Source organism: Lynx canadensis, chromosome D4 (assembly GCF_007474595.2).
Source record: "Lynx canadensis isolate LIC74 chromosome D4, mLynCan4.pri.v2, whole genome shotgun sequence".
Taxonomy (NCBI): domain Eukaryota; kingdom Metazoa; phylum Chordata; class Mammalia; order Carnivora; family Felidae; genus Lynx; species Lynx canadensis.
Window position 1 is genome coordinate 86,531,218 of NC_044315.2, and position 27,321 is coordinate 86,558,538.

The following is a 27,321-nucleotide window of genomic DNA, read 5'->3' on the forward strand; positions in this document are numbered from 1 at the left end:
CTTTGAAATCTAGTGAGACTTGTTTTGTGAGCCAGAATCTGTTCTGCGGATACTTTGAAAGAATGTGTATTCCAGTCTTGATGGGTAGAGTGTTTTATAAATGCCAGTTAGGTCAAGGTGGTGGATAATGTTGCCCAACCAGGCCTTCTGTGCCCTTGCTGATTTTCTGTCTACTTGTTCTATGAGTTACTGAAAGAATGGTGTTAAGATCTTTGATTATGATGGTGCATTTGTCTCCTTTTCCTTACGCTTTTGTTGGTTTTGCTTCATGTATTTTGAGGCTCTACAATGTGATTCAGAAACATTTAGGCTTCTTATGTCCTCTTGATGCATTGACCCTTTTGTTATGAAATGCCCACCATAACATCCTTTGCTCTGAAATCTACTTTGTCTAATGTAATATGGCCATTCCAGTTTTCTTTGGATTAATATGAACATGGTACAGTATATCTTTGTCCATTCTTTTATTCTTAACCTATTTTTAGGTATATATATATGTTTTTATTTTTTTAACGTTTATTTATTCTTGAGAGAGAAAGAGAGACAAAGCACGAGTGGGGGAGAGGCAGAGAGAGAGGGAGACAGAATCTGAAGCAGACTCCAGGTTCCGAGCTGTCAGCACAGAGCCTGATAACGGGGTTTGAACTCATGAACTGTGAGATCATGACCTGGACCAAAGTCGGACGCTTAACTGACTGAGCCACCCAGGCGCCCCGTATCTCTGTATTTAAAAAAATGTTTCTTGTAGGCAACGTATAGCTAGATCTTGCTTTTTTAATCCCAACTGACCATCTCTACCTTTTAACTGGGATGTTTAAACCACTTGTATCCACTGTTGTTATTGATATGATTGGGTTTGAATCTACTACCTTTTTTTTTTTAATTTTTTTTTTTTACATTTATTTATTTTTGAGAGACAGAGTGAGACAAAGTGAGAGTGGGGGTGGGGAAGAGAGAGAGGGAGACACAGAATCCGAAGCAGGCTCCAGGCTCCGAGCTGTCAGCACAGAGCCTGACGCGGGGCTCGAACCCACAAACTGAGATCATGACCTGAGCCGAAGTCGGACGCTTAACTGACTGAGCCACCCAGGCGCCCCTGAATCTACCACCTTTTTATTTGCTATTTGTTTTCTATGTGTGCCATCTACTCCTCTCTTTCTTTCTGCCTTCTTTTGGGTCAGTTGAGTATGATTTATGATTCCATTTGGTCTCTTTTGTTGCCTTACTAGCTGTAACTCTCTTTCTAATGGTAGCTTTAGGGATTATAATATACATACATTTTTAACCTACCACGGCCTAACTTAACCGATATTATATTAAATAGTTGAAGAGGGGCACCTGGGTGGTTCAGTAGGTTACCCACCGGCCTTCAGCTCAGGTCATGATCCCACGGTTTGTGGAGTTGAGTCCCTCACTGGGCTCTGTGCTGACAGCTCAGAGCCTGGAGCCTGCTTCAGATTCTGTGTCTCCCTCTCTCTCTGCCCCTCTGCCACTCCCAGTCTGTCTGTCTGTCTCTCTCTCTCTCAGAAATAAATAAACATGACAAAAAATTCTTTAAATACTTTAAGAATCTTTGGGGCCTGGGTGGCTCAGTTGGTTGAGCATCCAGTTCTTGATCTCAGCTCAGATCATGATCTCACTGTCCATGAGATGGAGCCCCACGCTGGGCTCAGCGCTAACAGCATGGAGCCTGCTTGGGATTCTCTCTCCCTCTCTCTCTGCCCCACCCCCGCTTGGGCCCGTGCTTCCTCTCTCTTTCTCTCTCGAAATAAATAAATGAACTTAAAAGGGGTGGGGGGGAATCTTAGTATACAGCTGACCCTTGAACAACATGAATTTGAACTGCGGTGGTCTACTTCTACATGAATTTTTAAAAAATAAATACAGTACAGTACTGTAAATATATTTTCTCTTCCTTATGATTTTCTTAATGCATTTGCTTTTTCTAGCTTTATTAACACTACAGTATATAATACATATACAAAATATGTGTTCATCAACTGTTGATGTTATCGGTAAGGCTTTTGGTCAACAGTAGACTTACTATGTTTTTAGGGAATCGAAAGTGGATTTTTGAAAAATTTATTGTACTTATTTTGAGAGAGAGAGTGAGTACGGGAGGGGCAGAGAGAGAAGGGGAGGGAGAGAGGGAATCTCAAGCAGGCTCTCCGCACTGTCAGCACAGAGCCAGATGTGGGACTTGAACTCACAAACCATGAGATCAAGACCTGAGCCGAAATCAAGAGTCGGTTGCTCAACCGACTGAGCCACCCCGGTGCCCTAAAAGTGGAATTTTCTTTTAAGTTTATTTATTTATTTTGAGAGAGGGCGCAGAGGGTCAGAGAGAGAGAATCTTAAGCAGGCTCCACACTGCCAGCACAGAACTGGACCCCAGACTTGAAATCATGAACTGCGAGATCCTGACCTGAGCCGAAGTCGAATACTTAACCGACTGAGCCACCCAGGCCCCCCAAAAGTGGATCTTTAACTGCTCAGGGTTGGAGCCCCAACCTTCTGCATCGTTCAAGGGCCAACCATACTTTTATTTCTATTCTCCTAGCTTTTGGGCTGTTGTTCTCATATATTTTTACTTCTACATAGGTCATCAGCCCGCGATACATTGTTTTGTTTTTGCTTTAAATTTATCTTTTACAGAGATTTAAATAATAAGAACAAAGTCCTTTATATTTACCTATACAATTACTATTTTGGTCTTCTTCATTCCTTTGCGTAAATCTAGATCTTCCTTCTACCTAAAGGACTCCTTTAATATTTCTTGTAATGCAAATCTGCTGGTGAGAAAATCTTTCAGCTTTCATAAGTCTGAAAAGTTTTTTTTTTTTTTTTAATTTTTTTTTTTCAACGTTTATTTATTTTTGGGACAGAGAGAGACAGAGCATGAACGGGGGAGGGGCAGAGAGAGAGGGAGACACAGAATCGGAAACAGGCTCCAGGCTCCGGGCCACAGCCCGGAGCCTGACGCGGGGCTCGAACTCACGGACTGTGAGATCGTGACCTGGCTGAAGTCGGACGCTTAACCGACTGCGCCACCCAGGCGCCCCAAGTCTGAAAAGTTTTTATTTTGCCTTCCTTTCAGTAGGTGTTTTTTTTGGGTTAACAGTTTCTGATGGGAAAGTCCCCAGATATTCTTATCTTTGTTCCTCTGTATGTATTGGATCTTTTTTTCTGTATCTGCTTTTAAGATATTCCTCTTTATCACTGGTTTTCAGAAATTTAATCTGATGTGCCTGAATGTAGTTTGTTTGTTTGTTTTATATTTCTTATCCGTGGGGTTTGTTGAGTTTCTTCGATCTGTGGATTTGTAGTTTTCAATGAATTTGGGAAAAAATGTAGTCATTATTTCTTTATTTTTTTTTTCAACGTTTATTTATTTTTGGGACAGAGAGAGACAGAGCATGAACGGGGGAGGGGCAGAGAGAGAGGGAGACACAGAATCGGAAACAGGCTCCAGGCTCCGAGCCATCAGCCCAGAGCCCGACGCGGGGCTCGAACTCACGGACCGCGAGATCGTGACCTGGCTGAAGTCAGACGCTTAACCGACTGCGCCACCCAGGCGCCCCAAGTCATTATTTCTTTAAATGTTTTTTCTGTCCCTGCCTTCGTGAACTCTGGTTCATATTAACCTGTTAGCGGTTGTCCCACAGCTTGCTGATGCTCTGTTCATTTTTGGTTTTGCCTTTTTTCTCTCTTTCGTTTTGGAAAGTTTCGATTGCTGTGTCTTCAAGCTCATTTATTCTTTTATTTTGCATCGTCTAATCTGCTGCTAAAACCATCCAGTGTGTTTTTCTTTTTTCTTTTATTTTTCCTTTTTTTTAAATGTTTATTTAATTTTGAGAGAGAGACAGAGCATGAGTAGGGGCGGGGCAGAGAGAGAGGGAGACACAGAATCCGAAGCAGGCTCCAGGCTCTGAGCTGTCAGCACAGAGCCTGACGCCGGCCTCGAACTCACAGACCACAAGATCATGACCCCAGACGAAGCTGGACACGCAACCGACTGAGCCACCCAGCCCCTATGAGTATTCTTGTGTACTGGTTCTATCATACATGTCATTTCTGAGTCACTTTCAACTGGTTGATTTCAATCCTCCATATGGGTCATTTTTTCCTGTTTCTTTGCATTCCTGTTAATTTTTCATTGGATTTTATTTTACTAGGTGCTGGATAGTCTCATATTACTGTGAATATTTTTGAGCTTCACTCTGGGGCTCCCTTCCCATACCTCCCTATATTGTGAGGTTTTCTATTCTGTCCTGTGGGAACAGGATGCCTTTGGATGGTTCTTTTCCCACCCTCAGGCAGTGTCCTCACAGGCAGGCTGCGTGACTCTAGGAGGGCCCTCAGCAGCTCCCCAGAGCTCACTGTCTGTGCAGTTCCTTCCTCCCCGGTCCTTGGTCCTGCTGTAGCTGCCCTGACCTTCCTGGCCCCCCAGCTGCTTGCCTTCAGCATGGGGAGATTGCTGGGCTCTACCTGGGTGCCTTCTCCCTGCATCACAGCCTGGTAACTCCAGCCATGAAGCTGGGGCAGGTTGTAGGGCTTGCCTCATTTGTGTGGATCTCTCAGGAGTCACTGTCTCGTTGCCTGTTGGCAGAAAGATGAATCAGTCCCTGTTATTCCATCTAGGCTGGAAAGCCTTAGAGTTTTTGCTCAGTTCTGTGGGATGGAAGAGCCCATAAAATGAAACGCCAGTAATCTATTACATAAGCGATTTCTCTTGTGTTTGCACATGGGGGCCCAAAACACTGCTATGTCCAATTCGACAGACCCCTTGTGCCTAAAAACAAGATTCATCTTCATTAAAGGATTACTAATTTGTTGAGGGTTTGGGGCTCTGGACTGATTCTTCTTCAGTATTAAAACTATTAATTTCATGAACTCGCAATCACTTTCTGTCAATAAAATAGCTAGTGTGAGGGTGCCTGGCTGGCTTACGCAGTGGAGTGCGCAACTCTTGCTCTCGGGGTTGTGAGTTCGAGCCCCACAGTAGGTGTAGAGATTACTTAAAAATAATATCTTTTAAAAAATAAAATAGCATGTACTGTTTATACATGCTTTATAGATACATTTTTTAAACGTTTATTTACTTGTTTTGACAGAGGGAGAGCACGTGAGCAGGGGAGGGGCAGAGAGAAAGGAAGAGAGAGAATCCCAAGCAGGATATGCACTCAGCACAGAGCTGGATGCAGGGCTCAATCTCACGAACCTTGAGATCATAGCCTGGGCTGAAATCGAGTCAGACGCTTAACCGACTGAGCCACCCAGATGTCCTGAGAGCTAATTATCTAATTTCATGGTTAACAAATTCTGTGAAGTAATAATACAGTTCTTTTACCATCTCCATTTTGCACAGATATTAAAGCACAGAGAGCTAAAGTAGCTTGACCAACATTATTCACGCGACTAGTAAGGGGTGGCCAGTATTCACATGTAGGGTCTGGCTCCAAAGACTATTCATCTAGTCAACACACAAAACTGCTTCAAAATAAGGTTGGTCCATGTTTCCAGTGAGAAGGCAACTGATGAAGGCCCCTCAGCTTTCAGAGCAAGCTTGGCCATCTTGCTTTCGCTTCTCGTGTTTTCTTTTTAAACAATTGTAGTTACGTACATATGCACGCATGTGTGGTCATAACATGCACATGATTCAGTTTCACAAGATCTAAGGATATTTGGTGAAAATAAACCACCTGCCTTTCTCCTCTTGAGCCCCCAAGTGCCCCAGACCATACTTCAATTTTTTTTAATGTTTGTTTTTGAGAGAACACGCATTTAATTTTTATTAATATTTATTAATATTTAAAAAGAGCGCCCCTCTTTAATTTTTAGTGTGTCTTTCCAGAGATAATTTGTCACATATACACACTGAGAAATCAATGGCAGCATATTACCCCCTTTCTTCTGCACCTTGCTTTTCTCATTTAAAAAGATATGTTCAAGCCATTCCATAACAGTAGGTAGAAATGTCTTAATAACAGTTGGATAGGTGTGGGTGTGCCTGAATCTTAGTACCTGCTCCTCTTGTCAAGGACCTGGAAGTTGTTCCCAAACTTGTACTGTTATAAACACAGCTGCAAAAAAATATATATATCCTCATATTTTATCCTTACATGTGTATGTATCACACATATATCATATATGGGTATGTGATTTCCCGTAGGTGCAAATGTATCCGCAGGATAAATCGCTAAAAGCGGAATTGTTTTAATTTTTTTTTTAACGTTTATTTATTTTTGAGACAGAGACAGAGCATGAATGGGGGAGGGTCAGAGAGAGGGAGACACAGAATCTGAAACAGGCTCCAGGCTCTGAGCTGCCAGCACAGAGCCCGACGCGGGACTCACAGACCGTGAGATCGTGACCTGAGCCGAAGTCGGCTGCTCAACCGACTGAGCCACCCAGGCGCCCCTTAAAGCAGAATTGTTGTATCAAAGGATTTGTGCTTTTGACATGTTGGAAGCCATGACTAACTTCCTCGTGGGAGAGGTTGTACTGATTTACACGCTCACGGCAGCGTGTGAGGGTGTGTGTTTCCGTACACTCTCCCCAACACAGTTCATGAAAATTTTCTCACGCTTGTGTTTTTAAAAGAATGGTTGTGAACACCATTATCAAAGCGTCGCTTTGCAGGGGTGGGGGGGACTGATAACTGCTTATGTTGGCTAGTAAATTGAGAAACATTTAAACAAATGTAACTTCACTTTTATTCACGATCATCCACTCCCTCCAGTCTACAGACTTCATCTGTGCCTGGTTCTGGGTACTAGAGGGAGAAAGATGTGTGACTTGGCCCCCGTCCTTAAGCAGCTCGTGGTGTAGAGGAAGACATGGGAGAGTGAGTAGCCGGTATGGCGTGCGTTGTGCTCGGCAGTTGGAGAGAACAGGCTAATGGGGCAACCAAGAGCGTTGCTAGCTGCGTCAGGAGGTGTTGCCAAGGTGTATTGATCATGTTAACCTTGATGGTGAAAGTCATCCCGGAAGCAAGCAGGCGGAGAGGAGGAAGTTGGGCTCCCGCGGGGGTGGGGGCGGTGGGTGCAGCACCGGGAGGGTCCTGCGAGATGGGAGGCTCATCTGGCGGTTGCCATCAGCACCTCCCTGCAGAACTGCCGGCCGCATGCAGGGAATCGGCCGCCTGTGATTGGAGGGCCGTTGCTGGTTGGGATAATGAACTCGGTAGTGTCGGCAGAGGTGATTGGCCGCGCCCTGCTGCAGTGAGATTGCAGACGCAGACGGGGTGCTCGGGTCCGGGTCCTGGCTCGTGTGATGATCATTAGTTGAGCGAGGACTGCTGAATAATTGGGACTTCCGAGTTGCTTCTGCCTCCAGGAGAGATCTGTTGGGCTATTGCTTTTAGCTTTTTGAAAAAAGCCAAACATTCGATCACCATCCATCTGCAAGAGTGAGTTTTTATTGAAGTAGCTCCGTCTGCTTGCTCTCTCTCAACGCCAGCAGCTCGGCGGCAGGGCTCTTCCTAGAGGGAGCCCCTTCTCAGGCCAGGCAGGACAGCAGTGCTAGGAAATTTGAAAAAGCAGGAAACAGCCACTGCATGCCGAGCTTTCAGCCTCACAGCCCCCCCAGGCTAGTCTTCCGAGCAGCCGCGTAGCCAGAGATCTTTGGTATTGTGGTCACATCCCTCCTCACAAGTGGAACAGTCAACCGCCGGCGACACTGGGAGGAAGCCGTGATGTTGCAGATGCTGTGGCCTTTTCTGTCCAGCTTTCTCCCTAGGGCTGGGTGCCAAGGCTCCAGAGAGGGGAATGATAATGAAGTCAGAGGCACCCCGGCTCCAGCTCGGGGAGACCAGATGTCAAGCTTTTTGGGGAAACAGGACGGAAGGGCTGAGGCCACGGAAAAGAGACCCACCATTTTGCTGGTGGTCGGACCTGCAGAGCAATTTCCTAAGGTAATGGCAACCTCAAGAGGACCTCCTACTTTAGGGGCTGTTCTAGGATCGGTTCCCTGGAGAAAACTGGAGTGTGGGGAGGAAGAGAGGACTTAGAAATCGATCACTTTGGTATTGGGGCCTGGGGAGAAGTGTTAGACAATGAAGAAACCCAAGTCTCCAGTTTAGAATCTTCCTGTGGCCATGATAAAAGCTTTATCACCCTATCATGACCGGCTCAGTGTGGCCATTTGGGGAAGGAAGGTTGAAGGCCATAGAGGATTTACCTTAGGATTTGTCATTTTGGTCCCAGAAAGCCGTTTGAAAGGAAGAGACAAACGATCACACAAACGATCACGCTATGTCTTGTGTCTTAGCTTGTCTGAACAATGCAGGGAGGACCTTTAAAGTTGAACCAGACTGCTTGGAGCTGGGGAGGGCCAGCCTGTCCTGCATCCCTAAGGTCAGACCTTTGGGTCTGTAAGGAAGGGAGGAGAAGGAGGAGTCAGGAGAGGCTGGAGTCCCAAGGTGCCGAGGCCGGTCCCCTCGCGGGTCTGCGGGTCTCCCAGGGCCATCTGTTCATCTGGTGCTGTGAGTGTGGGTCACCTCGCCTCATGTTCACAAGAGCCAAGGTAAGTTGTAGCACCCCCATTTCATGGATGAGGAAACGGAGATGCAGAAAGGCTGAATAATTTACCCAGGATTCAACAGTTCCAGAGGGGTAGAGGTGAGATTTCACCCCGAAATCTGTATGGAACTTTGCCTTGTACTTGGCCTCGCTTTCCCTGAAGAAAGCAGTTTTAACAGGACCAAGGTGCATTCTTGGGATTAGAATGGAAAGTGCAGCTTGCCTGGGATTTCTCCTGCCTGCGTTAGGAGCAGCCTTGCTGACCTCCTGAGTTGTGGTTGTTTTGAATCTGTTCTCCTTTCTCAGGATAAAAATCAACCAGAAGAGAGAAGGAGATTCTGCCCTGTGTCTGGCACATTGTAGATTCCCCAAAAATGTTGTTTGAATTGAACTGCTGTATCAGAGAATTAAATGTTGGGTTTTTCTCTGCCAAGTGGGAGGGACAACAGCTCCTGCTGGCATTTAGGTGCAAGCTTTGAGCAGAAGCCTCTGTAGGCCACGGGCTTGTCCTGGTGGGCAGGGGCCTCAGAATCCGTGTTCCGCCTGCGGCGTGCTTCGAGCCCCGTCTCTTTCTACCTTTCTGTCATCCTGGACGAGCTCAGAAATGGCGGTGGCGCTCTCCTTTGTGAGAACCTTTTTTGTTTTTTTAACGTTTATTTGTTTTTGAGAGAGACAGAGACAGAATGCGAGTGGGTTAGGGGCAGAGAGAGAGGGAGACACAGAATCCGAAGCGGGCTCCAGGCTCCGAGCTGTCAGCACAGAGCCCCATGCGGGCTCGAACTCAGGAGCTGTGAGATCATGCCCTCAGCTGAAGTCAGACGCTCAACCGGCTGAGCCACCCAGGTGCCCCAAACCTTTTTTTTTTTTTTTTTAGATCTACAGACCTGCTTGCCTGATGGCCAAGGGATTAAGAGACTGGCTGGCTCCCTTTTAAATTCACCTACTTTGGACTTTAATAATTAACTGCTCCATTTCCCAAACTCATCCTGGCACCTATTGCCAGCCCTGCCCCTGGGTGGCCTCATGTCAGGACTTTCTGTTCTGAACAGCTTAATTCCTGGCCTGCCAGTGGGGCCAGGGGGTGGGGTCACGGGGCCCAGCCAGAGACCCACACCTTTCCCTTTCTCCAAGAGGGAGACAGATCAGCTGGCTGGGGGTGGGGGCAGCCCCAGGGGTGAGACAGAGCAGCCAGTTTGGTGTGAAGCAAGAAAGCAAGCACATCTGGGCAGTGTGGACTCTTGAGAAGCAGGTAAACTGAGAACTGGGAATAGCAGGAGCATTTCTGCAGATAAACGGACAGAATAGTGTTTCTGCAGCGTGTGTCCTTGGCCAGTGCAGCGACTCCTGAAGGTGGCGTTTGGGGTTTGCGATGCTTGGCCGATGGGACCTCAGCTTCTCAGTTCCCACTACTTTGTTGTGCTGTCACTTCCTCCTGTCTGCTAGGGAGTCAGGTTCCTGCAGGCTTTTCTTCTAGGAGCTGTTCCAGTTTGCCCCTTTATCTTTGTCTTAACTGTTAATCTGCAGTTGGAGAAGAAAGCCATTTAGTGTGGCGCGAGAGAGGCGCCCTCAGGGCCATTCAAGCTCGCAAATCCTGAGGGGCCTGCTCCTCAGAAGCTCAGAGAATTTTGCCCATTGTGTGTCTAATTGCCAAGTGCAGGCAGGTTTCATTGGAAACCCAGCTACGCTGGGCTGTCATGGCAACCTGATCATCAAATGACACTCCCATCCACAGCGGCAAATGAGGTTCGAGAACCTTACGGGTGGGTGGGGCTAGAGCAGGCTGGATGCTGGCGGGGCTCCTTTGCACATTAATATTTTTGGCCAGGTCTGAGTCATTGCAGAAGAGGGAGAGATACTTTATGACCTAATGCTCCACTCCCAGAGGCACTCTACCTGCCCTGCTCTTCTCCTACTCACGGTATTCAGCGCTTACAGGAAGCACCTGTTCTGGGGGCATGAACCAGAGCAGTAGAACAGGGACAGACAGCCTCTAGTGGCGTTGGCAGACTCCAGGAGAACAGGATGCTGGGGAGAGGAACTTCTACTTTTCAGATGAAATGGAACCTGAGACTGCTAGATCCTAAGGGATCCAGAGTTGCTGTCATTGGCTTTGCATGCCACTTGTTAAGGAACGGACATCAGAAGAGGCCCGCAAAAGTAGATCTGGGCCACAAAACTCAAATAAGTCCAAAGAGCAAAGAATGGTAGATGGCAGGACGGGGAGAGGGATGGCACGTGACGCTGTGAGCCGGTGTGACTCAGGAGGATCGGAACATGAGCCCTGCTTCAGTCTTCCGTATTTGTATTTCCCTGGTATGCGTTCAGAAGCTTTCACACAGATCGGTTTTGGGTTTGCTTTTTTTTTTTTTTTTTTTTTTTTTAAAGCTAAGCCTAAGCCTGAACTCGCTCAGGTCACACACCTTTCCTACACACCTGCCACCTTCCAGTATGAAGCATTGTGTACTGTAATTCTCCATGTCAGGCGTGTACAGGCTTTCTTTGGAAACTGAGTTCTAAAATCTCTTCCTGGCAGCGTCAGGTTTGGGCGCTGTTTTCCGTGGATGTAACAAGAGCTGGGTCCTGGGTGAGGCCCAGCCCTACCGCCAACAGGCTCTGGGCCCCGGGCGAACCAGGGCGCCTCTCCAGGTCTGTTTGCTCATCTCAGAGATTAAGGGGGTGACCCCAGAGCCCCTCTGGGCCCCGCCGTCTGTAACCCCAGGGGTAGAGCACTTACCTTGCATCCCAGGTGCTTCGAGATTGGCTCACTTGGGTGGGATTTCCAGTTTCTGTGCGACAGTGGAATTCTGCCTGACCTGTGGGACTCAAGAGGAGGGCTGGTTTAAATAAGTAAGCAAACACCCAATTCCAGTTTGTCTAATGAAAACATTCTGTTGGACTCCTTCACAGTTGCACAATAAAAATACGTTGGAACCCTTTTTTAAAATCAGCGTTGGAATAGAATTAACGTTAGCATTGGAAAATAACATTTTGATAAGCACATGCAGAGCTTTTCAGAGAACATTTCTTGACCCCCATGATACCATTGGGCTGTGGAGTAACAAGCTCTGTTATAACCAAGGAGATTTCGTCCTGTTGTTGTTTTTTCCCTAGAAAACAGTTGCTGTTATCTAGTAATGCTTTAATCAGTTTTTCCCTAAAATATAGAATATGGGTTTCCTTTTATTTGGTATTGTTTTTGAACATTTTCGCATGTTCTGTAAATACATGATGAAACTCGATAGTACACAAAGAAAAATTCCGTAGTACAGTTATATTTACTTGTTAGAAAATGAACATCTCCCAAGTTGAACAACTTATTTTTTCAACCAAAATATTTGCCATACTAGAGGCGCTTGGGTGGCTCCGTTGGTTGAGTGTCCCACCTCTTGATTTTGGCTCAGCTCATGATCCCAGGGTCATAGGGTTGAGCCCCTTGTCGGGCTCTGTGCTGAGCATAGAACCTGCTTAAGATTCTCTCTCTCTCCTTCTGCCCCTCTCCCCTGCTCATGTGCCCTCTCAAAAAAAAAAAAAAAAAAGCCATATTGGAATGACTGCAGTCATCAAGAAATGAGATATTTCAACATGTCTGTAACTTATTTTTATTTCAGAGGCGAACATGAATAATTTAACAAAGGAAGATCAGCATTTCAAAATTTAGCTCCTGTATTTATAAATGTGAATCTCCTTTATTATTATTATTATTTTTTTAGTTTTTGTTTTTAAGTAATCTCTATACCCAACACGGCACTCAAACCCACAACCCTGAGATCAAGAGTCACATGCCCTACTAACTGAGCCAGCCAGGCACCCCTGTAAGTGTGAGCCTCCTTTAAAATAAAAATAATAATACACGACCTTGTTGAGGTGGATGAAATACCCCAACGACTATGTTTGCAGACACTCAGAAAAACACACTTGAGGTCTTCATCACGAGTGATCATGCTATTTATATCAGCACCCTCCGTGACCAAGTCAAGGTACAAAGGTTCAAAACAATAGTCTGCCTTCAGGGACCCCAGTAGCAGAGATAAGTTGTATGTGAAAATAGCCCAAACCAGAAATTCTAGATGGCGCAATTCTAGAGGTAGCTGAGTGCCATGGATTTAGGTGGAGGCTGAACAGAAATCTTCTGGATAATCCAAGCTGCCTCTGGAGTCCTCATCAGATCCTCTCCAGTGTAGTCCAAGACCTGTCATTACAGACTCATCATCAGGTCTCTTTGAGAGGGGCTGAGATGTCATATAAGTTATTAAAATGTTTCATAATGCTACTTGTAAGCATTAACATCTTATTTTTTCTTAAGCCTTATTTATTTCATCTCTACACCCATCGTGGGGCTCAAACTCATGACCCTGGGACCAAGAGTCACATGCTCTTCTGACTGAGCCAGCCAGGCACCCCATCTTATCTTAAAATTATTTTTTCTAGTTCTTAGCAAAAAGCTTTTTAGTGAGTTGATAAATTCCTTTTACTTTTGTGATTTCTAAATAATAACCATCCATTTTTATCCATCCTGGTAGTGAGATTTAGTCTATATTAGGAAATGGCGCACTATAGAAGGAACATCTCTGTGATGTGGTCTGCCTCCGCAGCACGAGTCTCTGACACTTCTCCTTGGGGAAGGGGATGATGTGGAGGTGGTAGGCCGGCCTCAAGAGGATGGATCGCCCTTAACTGATGACCCAAACCTGACTTTCCAGGACCTGAGATTTTCCCCTTATCCTCGCCTAAAAGGGATCTTCTGGAGCTGTGTGCCCAACAGAACTTTCTGTGGGATGGAAATGCTCAGTGAGTCCACGTAGCTGTGGAGTACTTGAAATGTGGTCACACAACTGAGGAACTGAATTTTTTTTATTTCATTTTAATTAATTTAAAAATTAAAACTTCCCTCTTGAATAGGACAGACCTAGGCCAGAAAGCTAGGACTATACCGAACTTTGAAGTATTCTGAGGGTGGGCCCTGAAGGCCATCTGGAGGCTTTAGTGAGGGGCTGGCTGACCCCAGGTTGATGCTCCTGGGAAGTCCCTCAGCACAACGATCTTTAGCGGGGATCCCCTCCGCCCCCATCATGTCAGCTCCCCGGTGCTTGTAGGACCCCCAGGAGGAAGCCTGCAGGGGAATGGGTCGGTTCTGAGGTGCTCCCATTGCAGAGTGGCCTGGAAAAGGTCACTGGAGCCAGCTGGAAGGTGGCGCGACTAAGGCACTCTGAGTCCAGGGCACAGCCTGCCCAGGGGCAGCCCCCTTGCGGATGAGTGAGCCCGCGATGGGGCCGCTTCCAGGATGGCTGCGCACCCGGCTCTCGGGCAGCTCCTGCCAACTGCTATCCTCACAGCTGAACTAGACCCATTGCCAGTTAGCATCGACCCAGTCTGTACACCCGCTTCTTTTTCTGTCGGGAATGATTTACTAAAGGGGAGAAAACCATTGTATTGTGTGACGCGTTTGGGGACCTTGTGGAAAAACATGCTGAAGGCTGTTTGTTCATCTGGCGGGCTTGGCAGCGCAGGGTGAAGTTTCGCTCCGACCGACAGCTCTCGCGGCCCGCTGGCGAAGAGTTAAGTCGGGGCGCAGGTGACGTCAGTCCTGATCTTTACACGCCTCCGCTTGAGCAATCGCCGCCTCCTCGCGGGGGCCGGTGCTCATTGGCTGTGGGCAGGGCTTCCTGTGGGCAGGCTTTTCTCAATTAAGTAAAAGGGCAGGGCCTGAGCAGCCAATGACAGCTGCGCCCCGGCAGATCTGGTGCGTGTGTGCCCGGCCGGCAAGCATTCCCTGGCTCGCAGGCGGCGGCGCGCCCGGCTCCCCGTCAGCATGCTCTGCCTGTGCCTCTACGTGCCGCTCATCGGGGAGACCCAGACCGAATTCCAGTACTTCGAGTCCAAGGGGCTTCCCGCCGAGCTGAAGTCCATCTTCAAACTCAGCGTCTTTATCCCCTCCCAGGAGTTCTCCACCTACCGCCAGTGGAAGCAGGTCTGTGCGGCCTCGGGGCCGGCGGAGTGAATGAATGCGCGAGTGGTGGTAGACGGTGCGCGTGCGCTAACTGCCGGGTCTCCCCGCCGCCGTGGGGGAAAGAATGTGTGAAATGTGCAAGTTCTTGCGGCTGCAGCCGGGAAAGGGCTATGTCACGTCGCGGGAATGACTGGCTTTCATGTGACTTCCAAGGAAGGCCGGAATTACCGGGAAGATACTTGTGGGAGACGGAAAGGAATTCTCTTGCGGGGGGGGGGGGGGTAGTTCCGGAGAAGTACAGGGCAGGCGGGGGTGGGGGCACAGCCCACATGCTGTGGGGCTGTTTCTCCGAGCTGGGGGAACGGAGGGACGGATAGGCAGAGAAGCTCCTGTTGGATGCCCAGGAGTTGGAAGTCGTGTTACAGAGGTCGGAGCCGGGGGTGCTGTGCCCTGGGAAGGGGGGAGAGTTCCCTTGGGAGCAGGGAGGCAGCAGAAATCGTTACATTTTAAAGACGGGGAGATGGCTACGCGGCCTGTGGGGGTTGCTTGCCTCCTGAAGGGGCACCCTGACTTCTCTGTTACATCTCACGCTGTCCCTTCAGTGCTCCTGATGGCAGTGGAGGCCGGATGGTGTGCCAGGGGTGGTGATTAGCATATCCGAGGAAGGAGCCAGAAAGTAGGCCCAGTAGTTCTGAGGTAGAACCAATGACTTTGAAGATATCTTGAAATCAGCTGCCATGAACACAACCTTGGGTTTTCTGTATCACAAGGCACCCCGCACACCAAGGCACATGGATTGCGTTGGTGGCAGAACAGCCCAGATGCCAAAGCCTCCTAGAGTCTATTTCCATTTCTGTCATAAATCTAGACTGATAACCCTATATGTAATTCGTACCATTCTTGGCTGAGAGCGCAAATGTCCGCAGGAAGTTAACTCCAGATAACAGATAAAATATGTACCAGCATCTGTCTCACATTCCAGCCACACCCCCAGAGTTGTTCTTTGGATCATGTTAGGTGACATGGTATCTGTCCAGGCCTCCTCCTAGCACCCTTAGTGGCTGAGCGGTCGCAAAGAGCCATCAGCTAGTTCGGAGAGTAACCCTGATTGTAATCGTTGGAGGGCACCAGCTCGCCCAATGGTCCATCCATTTCCTAACCCGTTGGCTCAGAGACTTTTAAAGCCATATTGGTTCGTGAATGGTGAATGTGTTTCTCACTGAGAGAATTGGGCAACACAGGAAGATTATAACCATTTTCCTTAGGGGATTCTCGGTCTAGATTTTGGGGTGTTGCTGGGTTGCAGTGACTCATGTGTGTCCCCCACCTTCTTGAGATTAACTTTTAGGGCGGCAGCAGGATCTCTAGGGAGGTGGCTCTGCAGTCCAGCAGGCCCAGCTTGAATCCCGCCCACCACTTCCCTAACTGTGTGACCTTGGATAAATTACTTAACCTCCCTGAGCTTCTGTTTCCTTTTTTTGTAAAATGGGGGAAATGACAGTACCTGCCTCCTAGAGCTGCTTGAGAGGGTTCAGCAGGTTACTAGAAGTAAAGCATTTAGCAGGTCCTATGGCACAGGCCAAGTGCTCACTCGTCTGGGGAGAATTTCCAGGTGCTGGGCATCCAAAACCCAATGGCAGCTGCTGAGCAAGGCTCACCTCTAAGGGCAGGCACAGAGTGCTGTTAAGGAACGGGGTCTCTTCAAGCCTTGTTGGGTCAGTAAACTACTAAGAAGAGCTGGCCTGCCTTTTGGTACCTCGTTGAGGGAGCTGAGGTCCGTTATGTCACCTGGGATCAGAGGCCGGAGGTGCCATGAAGCCCAAGCCCCAGAATAGTCCCCCCTTGGCTCATACCAGGGTTCTCTCGCAGTGTTTCCGGCAAGCAGGCATTGGCAGGGACCAGCTCTGCCCCATACCTTTACCCTGGTCACCCATTTGTTCTTGGGCCAGTGCCACCTATAGGGATAAAGAGCAGGCTACAGCATTGCTGGGGGAATCTGGAGCACCCAGGGCCGTCCCCACATTTGGGCAGAGAGCATGCAGGCTGAGGCCTGGTGCCAGGGACAGTGCTGCCGGGGAGCCACGCAGCTGACCCTGGGGTACAACAAGTTAGTCTTCAGGACACTCGGGATGAGAAAGTGCCAAGCCCGCCACTGTTAGCCTCTTGCGGAAGGGCTTCTCCTGGGTGTGCTTTTTCCTCTTTGCTTGTGAGGGAAGCAGGATGCGCTCTTGCTTGGATTCTGGCCAGCCCCCAGGAGTCTGAATGGTGGCTCTGGGAGTAGAGCGAGGGAAGCCTCTCAGGTCCTTGGGGCCACCTCTGTTCTGTTCGTGGGCTGGCACAGTTGTTTCCTGGGGACGGGGCACCGTGAGGGACAAGGGAGAGCTAGTGCACGAGCTAATGGACCAAACCTTCCTTTTGTTTTGTAGAAAATTGTGCAAGCTGGAGATAAAGACCTCGACGGGCAACTCGACTTTGAAGAATTTGTCCATTATCTGCAAGATCATGAGAAGAAGCTGAGGCTGGTGTTCAAGAGTTTGGACAAGAAGAATGATGGTGAGCGTTGCCTCCAGAGCCAGTGGCTGCCCCGGGTCTCAGGCCTCTTGCGGGGCCCGGCCCCCGGCTGAAGCCTTTGTTGTTGTTGCAGGACGAATCGACGCTCAGGAGATCATGCAGTCCCTGCGGGACCTGGGAGTCAAGATCTCCGAACAGCAGGCAGAAAAAATTCTCAAGAGGTGAGCGCTTCGTCAGCCTCCGCGTTTGGTTTAACAAGCGTGTGACAAAAGAAAGGCGTTCTCCGACCAACTCTGTGGTGCCCTTCACTGTACTGACCCTGTTTCTCTGAACTTTGGCTTCTGGTGGTTTGACGCGAGCCCCAGGTAGCCTCTCCCCGAGAGCCGCTGCTCCCCGGGTTCCAGGCCAGGGTCACAGATCACTTGGAAGCGTGCCCGCTCACCGGTGGCCTGTGAAGACCAAAGACTAGTTGGGGGCGTTTCAAGTGGGTGAAGGGCGAGCACTGCCTGGCGGGGAAGGGGCTCGGGCAGCCTGTTTACGGTGGACTTCTTCCTGAGAAGGCCGACTTTTCTCCCCACTGTCCTCAGATGTGCTGCCCCGAGACGGCTCACAGGGGAGCCCTGGTCCTGGGGGGTTAGCGTAGTGACTCTGCCAGGAAGTCATGCAGGTTTGTGTTAGGAGCGGCTTCCCGTCCTGCCTGCGCCTTTTCCAGATCCCCGGGGCCGGAAGGGGCTGGTCAGGGCCAGCTGCCTCTCGTACCGCTCCCTGGGCGTTTGTGCTGTGGCGTGTGTCTGCTTCACTAACATCTGCTCCGAGCACTTATCTGTGTTTCTCCTCTCTCCTCTGCATCCTCCTTTGTCTGTCTGTCAGAATACGAACGGGCCACTTCTGGGGCCCTGTCACCTAGTAAGTATCCGTGTCACCCTGGTGACTGCCTCCCTCCTTGACCTCTGTGCCTGATCGGAACGGGGTTCTTGTGGGCCACGATAATTCCCGTTTTTGTGCAAAGTGGGGTGTGGAGCCACCTCGCCTCTTCACTGGGGCAGAGGCACCTCCTGTGGGTTCGTCAGTGGCCCCGCGCCTGCCCCTGGCTCGCCTGGAGGGGGGATGTGCAGTTGGCACATGGGCCTGTTTACCAGGGGAAACCGACCGTGCGTTTGTCTTGCAGCATGGATAAAAACGGCACGATGACCATCGACTGGAACGAGTGGAGAGACTACCACCTTCTGCATCCCGTGGAAAACATCCCCGAGATCATCCTGTACTGGAAGCATTCCACGGTGAGTCCCTTGTCCCCCGAGGCGTTTTCTGCCTCTTCCGTTCAAGGGTCCCCTCGTGTGGCGTCAGCCCCCACCCCGGCGTGGGGGTGAGGGCGGGGTTTTTGGCTTGCCTCCTGCTCACTCCGCCGGCGGCCCCCCAGAGCCCTCCACGTGCACCCTCCGTTCCCACATACCGGCCAACGCAGCCGTTCCCCAGACATGGGTTCCTTCTGCCAGGGGTGCCCTCCTGCCCCACACACCGCCTGTTCTTCAGGGTCCACTCCTAACACCCCTTCCCCGATCCGGCTTATTCTCCCAAAGCTGGAGTGTGCCTTGGGCGGCGGGGGACACTGTACAGAGAACAAATACAGAGCCATTAAGTTTCTTCCCCCCCTCCCCACTTTTTGTGTCCTTTCTCTCTATCAAAAGAAAACATCCCCACGGTCCTGTTCATAGTGTTCCTTCACGCCTGTCAGCGCCGCTGTTCAGAAAGACCCACACCTCCCTGGTCGTGGCCATGTTGGTGCCCCGCCTGCAAGCCCGTTCGCTTGGGGTTCACCTCCAATCTGTCTCCCACTGTGTCCAGGTCAGGGCCTCACCCTCAGGGCGCGCCTGGCTCTCAATGGGGGAAGTTAGGTGCCCTGCTCCAGGCGTCAGAGCAGAGCTGGTGCGGACTCGGCAGGATGCCGCCCAGGAGAGAGGCCATTACGTAGGCATCGCAACCCCTCTGATATTTGCTGAGGCCCTTGCACAATGTTCTGCCAGCGTGATCTGGTTACACATCGGGTTTCAGAAGAATTTTTACCCCTGACTTGACCCTTTCAGTACAGGCAGTCTGGTGATCCTCAGCTGAAATGCCTCTGTAAGCCATTCTTACAGGAGCCAGGGGCAGTATCTGAAAAGCCGTCCAAGTGGTTTTATAACTGCTTTCTTCCAGCTGCACTCTCAGATTCTATCCCTGGGCCTCTGCACGGCTCCGACAGGGATCGGAGCTGTGCCACCTTCACACGGTGAAGGGGGAGGGGCACACCCGTCTCCGACCCTGGGCCCTTGGCATTCTCACTATCTGTGTGGCCCCTCAGGCTCGGCCCTTCTAGACGGTGGAACGTTACGGACCTAGCTGTCTGCCAGCAGCTTGGCCACGAGAGTCGGGAGCCTGCTTATTTTATCTTTGTTGGTCTTCCTCGCAGATCTTCGATGTGGGTGAGAATCTGACGGTCCCCGACGAATTCACAGTGGAGGAGAGGCAGACGGGGATGTGGTGGAGACACCTCGTGGCTGGAGGCGGGGCAGGGGCCGTGTCCAGAACTTGCACGGCACCCCTGGACAGACTCAAGGTGCTTATGCAGGTATGTGGGGAAGCGGGCCTCAGACTGCCTGGGTTCTATCCCCTGGTTCCTCAGCGGGTTGGTTTTCCCCTCCTTTGTATAACCCTGTTTGGCTTACAGTTTTCTAACCCATTAAATTAGATCGGAATTACTGCTCAGACAGGGTAGCATAAGATCCAGATCTAGGTGCCCTTTTGCACATAGTTTATCTCATTTTATCTGGGTCAAGCAAGCCAGGGGTCACGTTACAGGGCCGTGATGGGGGCAAGTGAGGCCACCAAGAACCGGGTGTGACAGGAACCTGTTTCCTTGGGTGCATCTTGCACAGACATCACACGGGGTCGGAGTAAGTGGACCCCCACCTGGCCCGGAGACCTTTACCTTGGCCGGGTGCCTGACTCCACGTCCACAGGGCAGAGATAAGCTAGGCCCGTGTCAGGGACAGGGTTGTGAAATCGACCTGCACGAGGACGCCCTGTTGGACTTCAGTGTCACCTGAATATGGCCAGTCACCTGCTTGTCCCCTTGCTTGTGTGCTGACACTTGTGTTTCTGAGCCCTGCTCAGAAAAGGTGCCATCCTTTCCTCCCCCGCGCCCCTCTCCTTGCCCTCCTGAGCCTGCATTGGTTTGAAGCCTGTTAAATGTGAACTCTCTTCTTGTGCCCAAGTGGGGAGGCGGAATGGTGTGGGGAGAAGAGCTTTAGGGGGTCCCCCATCCTCAGAGCCGTGGCACTTTGGGCAAGTCACTTTAGTGCCGGGACGTCCAGGTCCTCTAAAAAAAAAACCAAGGGGCTCCAGCAAATTGCCTCATCGATTTGTGTTTCTTAACTGAATTCCCAGGAAACGAGGTAGGGATGAAAAGCGGTGCGTGGGTGGAATGATCGTGCCTGGGATGTGCCTTAAAGCGATCCAACAGGTGGGGGTGGGGAGCGCACGCAGATGTAGAGTGGCCGTGGTTTCATGCTTGTTGAAGCTGATTATGGGCTCACGAAAGCCCATGATATCTCTGTGCATTTTTGCATGTGTTTGAAATTTTGCGATAAGAAAAAGCTCAGTTTAAGAAACTTGTTTTTTTAATTGTTTTTTAAAGTTTATTTATTTTTGACAGAGACAGAGTGCAAGCATGAGCTGGGGAGGGGCAGAGAGAGGGGGAGACACAGAATCCAAAGCAGGCTCCAGGCTCTGTCAGCACAGAGCCTGACATGGGGCTTGAACTCACAAACCGTGAGATCATGACCTGGGCCGAAGTCGGACGCTTAGCCGACTGAGCCACCCAGGCGCCCCAAGAAACGTTTTAAGGTAGTCATTGTGAAGGTGTTTACCACAATGTTGGCACACAGTGGGTGCACAGTGAGGAGCTGGGGTAGCCGTGTTTGATTGTCACGGTGTTGCGTTACCCTTCTGAAAACCGAGAAACAGAGAGCTGCCCGCTGACCTCGGTGTGTTGGCCTGTGATAGAGCCTCTTTGTCCATCAATGGCAGCCCTCTGGCCGCAGGGTTCTTTCTGACCGCTTGTCCTTCCCTCCTCAGGTCCACGCTTCCCGAAGCAACAACATGTGCATCGTGGGCGGGTTCACCCAGATGATTCGAGAAGGTGGGGCCAAATCCCTCTGGCGGGGCAACGGCATCAATGTCCTCAAAATTGCCCCTGAGTCGGCCATCAAATTCATGGCCTATGAACAGGTGAGGACCCAGCTTCCCTGGGCTGAGGTCCCTGCCCTGCTGATGCCCTGGAACTTGGAGCCAGTCACTGGGGACAGCAGGGCGGGGCAGGCGGCTGGGTCCGGCCCCCACCCTGCTGCCAGCTCCACTGTGGGTCAGTTCCTTCTATTTTGGGGCGGTGTCACAGGTGCCAGGGACACCGGGTCTTGGTTAAACTTGACTGGCTCTAGGAGGAACGGTGGGGCAGGGGCCAGTGCGCTGATCTCTGGGGTGTATCAGTCCGTTTGCTCTCTGTTCTAGATCAAGCGTCTTGTGGGGAGTGACCAGGAGACTCTGAGGATTCACGAGAGACTTGTGGCAGGGTCCTTGGCTGGGGCCATCGCGCAGAGTAGCATCTATCCAATGGAGGTGAGGGCCACGTTGGTCTGTGGTAGAGCCTCTTAGAACAAGCAGTGTGCGCGGGGTTGAGGGCGAGGAGGGGACCATGCTCACCCTCCCGTCGCTCCTTTTGGGTTCTCCAGGTTCTGAAGACCCGGATGGCCCTGCGCAAGACAGGCCAGTACTCGGGCATGCTGGACTGTGCCAGGAAGATCCTGGCCAGAGAAGGGATGGCCGCCTTTTACAAAGGCTATGTTCCCAACATGCTGGGGATCATCCCCTACGCTGGGATAGACCTAGCCGTCTACGAGGTGAGGAACCCCTAGTAGCCAGGACCCCCCCCCCATCTGTTGTCACACTTCCTGAAAGACACTGGGGATGACTGCGACAAGGAACACCAGTGTCTCCTCCCAGAGTCATCAAGTCATTGCAAGGGTCTCCTGTCACACCGCAGCCCCCAAGTCCTACGCCCTCAGGGATTCAGTGGGCACATTGTCAGAGCACAACTCTGTGGGGGTCCACTGTGCCCCCGGAAGACTTCAGACCCCAGGAGTCAGGCCCTCTGTGTAGGGAAGGTGCTGCTGCCCCTGCGTCATCCCTGCTCCCAGTCTTATCCAGGAGCCCCCAGTGAGGGCAGAAACAAAGGGCAGGCAGGCCAAGCGAATCAGGTTACAATAGCCTCGAGGATCCCATGTGACAAGGAAGTGCCTCCTGTGTGGATCCAGTAACTGTGTCCCCACCCCCAGCGCCCCTGTCTCTTGTGGCCTCACAAGGTCTCTGTGAGGCTCAGAGGCACTTGGGCTCATCCCTGCTCCCCTTTCCCCTTTCAGACGCTCAAGAACGCCTGGCTGCAGCGCTATGCGGTAAACAGCGCCGACCCTGGTGTATTTGTGCTCCTGGCCTGTGGCACCATGTCCAGCACCTGTGGGCAGCTGGCCAGCTACCCACTGGCCCTGGTCAGGACCCGGATGCAGGCCCAAGGTAATGCTGGTCCTGGGCCAGTGCCCAGGGGCCCACCTCCCAGGGCAGGTCAGGCTCTCGGGAGGAGCTGGCAAGCCTCTGATGGGTGCCTCTCTCGCTACAGCCTCCATCGAGGGCGCCCCGGAGGTGACCATGAGCAGCCTCTTCAGACAGATCCTGCGGACCGAGGGCGCCTTTGGCCTGTACCGGGGGCTGGCCCCCAACTTCATGAAGGTGATCCCAGCCGTGAGCATCAGCTACGTGGTTTACGAGAACCTGAAGATCACCCTGGGCGTGCAGTCGCGGTGATGGGACGGGGGTGCGACCCCGCCTCGCTCGGCAGACTCACGGATCCTGGGCCTGCAGCCCCGGGATGTTTAGCCGTCTCATTCTGTGAATGTGCCAACACTAAGCTGACTGAAGCCAAGCTGTGAAAAGCCTGGGGTGCGCCCGCAAGGGAGTAGGGGAAGGCCTGGCAGGCTCACCGGCTGTGTCCCGCTGACCCTGGCCGACCGTCACGTCCGCTCCGGCGGGGGGGTAGCAGGACACAGGCACACGCACACAGGGACAGGACGCTTCCTGCGGTGCCTGCCGAGATAGCAGGGCTCGGAACCGGCTCGGTTCTTCCATCTTGCAGCCAGACCACCAGCCGCGGGCCTTGCCCCCTGGCCTGCTGGGCGCCTACCCCGCGCCCGCCTTCCTTCCTTCCTCGCTGCTGTGTTAATATGGTAGGAGGAGGGCTACCAGCCCACTCCCCATGTTACTGCTTGCTCCTCTCGCCTCAGTCCGTGGGGACCTCACACCTGGCTTCCTGGCCCACAGTGTCACCTCTGGCCAGGTTGTGCCGGGAAGAGGGAGGAGTCTGGCTTTTGTGCGCACCCTCATCTGAGCCCTGCTGTTGGCTTCTGAGCTCACCAACAGACGGGTACCTGGGTGTGCGTGTGCATGCAGGGGGCAAGGCCACGCCCCGCCATTGGCCGCCTGGCATCCTGGTGCATGGCTTCACGGAAGGCACGCGCTGGGTCTCGCAACGCAGAAAGCCTCTGCTCCTGCTGCCGGGGTGTCTTGGTGCTCTGAGCGGGCCCCAGACTCCGTCAGGACTGGCACCAACTCAGAACCAACCCCCGTCCCCTGCTCTGGAGTGAGAGCGGTGAGGCGTCATGTAGCTGCGGGAAGGGGAGCCGCTGCCGGGGGTCCGCGCGTCCTGGGGAGAGAAGGAAAAGGTTTTTGAAGGCCTTAATTATGTATCGTTGGGAAAAGGGTTTTGTTCAGAAGGGCACACTGGACAAATGTGCAAGTTCTGTGCTTCCAGAGGGAAGACAAAGGGGGTAGAAAGCCTGGCCGACTGCATTAAAGTCTGTTTCTGACGCCCCCTGGGGATTTGTGTCCAATCCCAATCGGGGCAAAGTGGGACCAGCCTCACATTCCACCGATGCAGGGCGTCACAGTGCTTGGAGCCTATTTATTTCATATTTATTTGAACAGAGTTCTGTCCTAACTATTTTTATAGATTTGTTTAATTAATAGCCTGTCATTTTCAAGTTCATTTTGTATTCATATTTATGTTCATGGTTGATTGTACCTTCCTAGCACCCTCCAGGTGGGGTGGGGAGAGGAAGGAGGGGCCGTGGGAGTGATCTTTCCCGCCGCTGGCCGCACTGTCGTCAAGTCTGTCCAAAGAAATGCCTCGGAACTGGCGACAGAAGAAAGGTCAGGGCAGGAGGGCCCTGGTCATGGGGAGGTGGCTCCTGGCAGGTTGGAGCAGGGCTTGCACCCAGGAAGAGCCTCAGGATCTGAGGGTCTGACCGGGGGCAGGAAGAGTGGCAGAAATCTCCACTCCATTGAGCGTGGAAGTCCAGATCATTTCTTGGGCTGGGAGGATCTCTTGTTTCAGCCTTTAGACTGACTAGGCGCTGAGGGGCCTATCACTGTGAGTTTGGGGTGGGGGCTCCAGGAGAGGGCGGCCAGCTCCCCGCCCCCCCCTGTGAAGTGGGCTCCCTCCCCCCCAGGCCCCCCCTCCCCCCCACCACTCCTGCTCAGCAATGCTGGTCAACTTGGCGACTTCACGGTCGCACTTCTGTTCCACCAGAATGGCCTGGTGAGGACAACTCAAATAGGATGCAAAGATCAATGCAAAAATTACTGTTTTATCTAAATCTAGGGATAACTGGAATTTGTGAAAAAGCAAATTAAGACAGAATTGGAAGTTGTCCTTTAAAACAGCCTTCTAATAAAGTTGTTTCAAAGCTGATGATGGAGCCACGTGACTTTTTTCTGGTAGGGGCTGGGGGGGTGGGGGGGCAACTGCACGTCTGAGAAAGAATCCACCTTTCTCATCAGAGGAAATGAGAAAGCTACCCTCTCCGGGCTTCTCGGAGGCACTCCCTCTTTAAAATGGGATTGGGGGTGCTCTGCACAGGTCACCAGAGCCCCCTGAGCCTGATGTTTCTTCCTCAGGCCTCCTCTGAGTCTCGGGCAGAGCTGGTCACTCCCTGCCCCTGAAGCCCCTCCAGGTGCTGCAGTGCCATCATCCACTGCCCTGGGTGCCCCTCCCCAGCCTCACCGCTCATTCCCACCCAGCTGGCACACAGAGACGTTGTGGGGCCCTGCCTGATGTTCTCGATTTGCTTTCTGCCTGTCTCCCCGGGAGAGGGTGAGGCCCTCTGGGGCACGGAATGCGTTTGTAGCATTGTCTCCAGCACTTAAGACCGTGCCTGGTACCATTTTCATTAAATAACAATCCACACTCTGTCCCTGATGGCCCCAGGTATGTCAGGGCAGCAGGGGACAGTATGAAGCAGCTTGGGGACTCCATCAGGGGGCTGTGGCATTCAGAGGCTGTAGGGAGGCACGGAAGTGTGCCCATTTTTGAAACTGGTATATACCACTTGTACTGGGTTGAATAGCATCCCCCCCAAATTCATGTCCCCTGGGAACCTCAGGATGTCACTTTATTTGGAAATAGGACTTTTGCAGATGTAATCAAGTGGGTTACAGTGGGGGCGTCTGGGTGGCTCAGTCGTTAAGCATCCGACTTCGGCTTGGGTCATGATCTCACAGTTGGTGGGTTCGAGCCCCGTGTGGGGATCTGTGCTGACAGCTCAGAGCCTGGAGTCTGCTTCGAATTCTGTGTGTGTGTCTCTCTCTCTGCCCCTCCCCCGCTCACACTCTGTCTCTCTCTCAAAAATAAACATTAAAAAATTTTTATTAAAGAACAAAACCTGGATTATGGTGAGCCCCAGGCCCAATGAGTAGTGTCCTTATAGAACAGGAGGATTTGGACAGACATGCCCAGAAAGAGGTAAAAGGCCATGTGACCACAGGGCATGCATCTACAAGCCAAGAAATACCACGGATTGCAGGGGGCCACCCAAGGCAAAGAGAGTGGCAGGCAGTTTCTCCCTCAGACTGTCCAGAAGGACCCAACCCTGCCAACAGCTGGATCCCAAACTCTGGGCCTCCTGAACTATGAGAGAATGAGTTTTTGTTGTTCGGGGTCATCCAAGTTTGTGGTGATTTGTTAGCAGCTGGGAAACTAATATGGCACCTGCTTCAGCTGTTCATTGCCAGGGTAACGGGCATAAACCATTTCCTGACCAGGTCTTGGCAAGTGGGTCCCCTCACCCAGAACCTGCTCTCCCAACCAAATAAATGTTCCCGAGTGCCGTAGGCAGAATTACGCCCCCTCCCAAAGAGGTCCCTGTCCTAATTCCCACACCCTGTGAATTAGGTTACATTGCACTGGGCAATCGAGGTTGCTAATCAGCTGACCTTAAAATAGAGAGATTATCCTGGATTACCCCATGTAATCACACGGGTCCTTCAATGGGGGATCAGGGAGAGTCAGGGAGCCGGCACAGGAAGGACTCGGCCCAAGGTCGTTGTCAAGGCCACGAGTCAAGGAATGTGGGTGGCCCCTGGGAGTTGGAAGAGGCAAGGAATGGATTCGCCACCAAGAGTCTCCAGGAGGAACACGGCCCTGCTTGATTTTAGCCTGGTGAGACGCATTTCAGACTTCTGACCTCCAGAACTGCAAGGTAATACTTTTATATTGGTTAAGTCACTATGTCTGTGCTAATTTGTTACAGCAGCAATAGGGAACAAATATAGAAAGCCTGTCTGACTTTTCATGGGTTGACAGTGGGACAGTGGAAATCCCTGCCCCAGTGTGGCCCAGGTTGGCCTTGGGAGAGTCACAGCACCTGTCTGAGCCTGTCTGTCTGTTAGATAAAAAGAATTAAGACTTGCCTGGAAGGGCTGTTAGAAAGCTGGAAAGGGACGGGGGGGGGGGGGGGGGGGGGCGGGCCTGGCTGGCTCAGTCAATGGAGTGTGCGATTCTGGAGCTCAGGGTTGTGGGTTTGAGCCCCAGGCTGGGTGTAGAGATTACTTAAGAATCAAATCTTGGGCGCCTGGGTGGTTCAGTTGCTTCAGCATCTGACTTCGGCTCGGGTCATGATCTCACCGTCCGTGAGCTTGAGTCCCGCTTTCGGGTGAACACGAGCCCTGCTTCTGTCTCTCTATCTCTCTCTCTCTCTCTCTCTCTCTCTCTTTCTCTCTCTCTCTCTCCCTCTCTCTCTGCCTCCCTTGGGATTCTCTCTCTCCACCCTTGCTCATTGGTGCCCTCTCTCTCTAAAAAAAAAGAAAAGAAAAAAAAAGAAAGCAAATTGTTTAAAAAAATGTGAGACATCAATTATAAAAATAAAATTGGGATGAAATTTAACATTGTGTCAACTATACTCAAATTTTAAAAATACT

The 27,321-nt window shown here is 51.3% G+C and overlaps 1 protein-coding gene across 3 annotated transcripts in view; it reads left to right on the forward strand.

Moving 5' to 3' along the window:
* The window catches only part of SLC25A25 (solute carrier family 25 member 25), a 35,353-nt gene extending 10,536 nt beyond the window's left edge, over nucleotides 1-24,817 (forward strand). The window contains exons 1-10 of one of the 3 annotated variants that reach the window (XM_030293044.1): nucleotides 6,425-7,915; nucleotides 16,896-17,022; nucleotides 17,114-17,201; nucleotides 18,149-18,260; nucleotides 19,430-19,588; nucleotides 21,097-21,249; nucleotides 21,529-21,636; nucleotides 21,750-21,917; nucleotides 22,437-22,587; nucleotides 22,691-24,817. In XM_030293044.1, coding sequence (XP_030148904.1) covers nucleotides 7,697-7,915; nucleotides 16,896-17,022; nucleotides 17,114-17,201; nucleotides 18,149-18,260; nucleotides 19,430-19,588; nucleotides 21,097-21,249; nucleotides 21,529-21,636; nucleotides 21,750-21,917; nucleotides 22,437-22,587; nucleotides 22,691-22,875 — 1,470 coding nt within the window. In that variant the 5' untranslated portion in view covers nucleotides 6,425-7,696 and the 3' untranslated portion in view covers nucleotides 22,876-24,817. Of the gene's footprint in view, nucleotides 1-6,424; nucleotides 7,916-14,256; nucleotides 14,491-16,895; nucleotides 17,023-17,113; nucleotides 17,202-18,148; nucleotides 18,261-19,429; nucleotides 19,589-21,096; nucleotides 21,250-21,528; nucleotides 21,637-21,749; nucleotides 21,918-22,436; nucleotides 22,588-22,690 lie in introns of those variants that run through there. The other 2 variants (XM_030293045.1, XM_030293042.1) reach the window with 2 other exon arrangements.
* The last annotated feature ends 2,504 nt before the right edge of the window (nucleotides 24,818-27,321 follow it).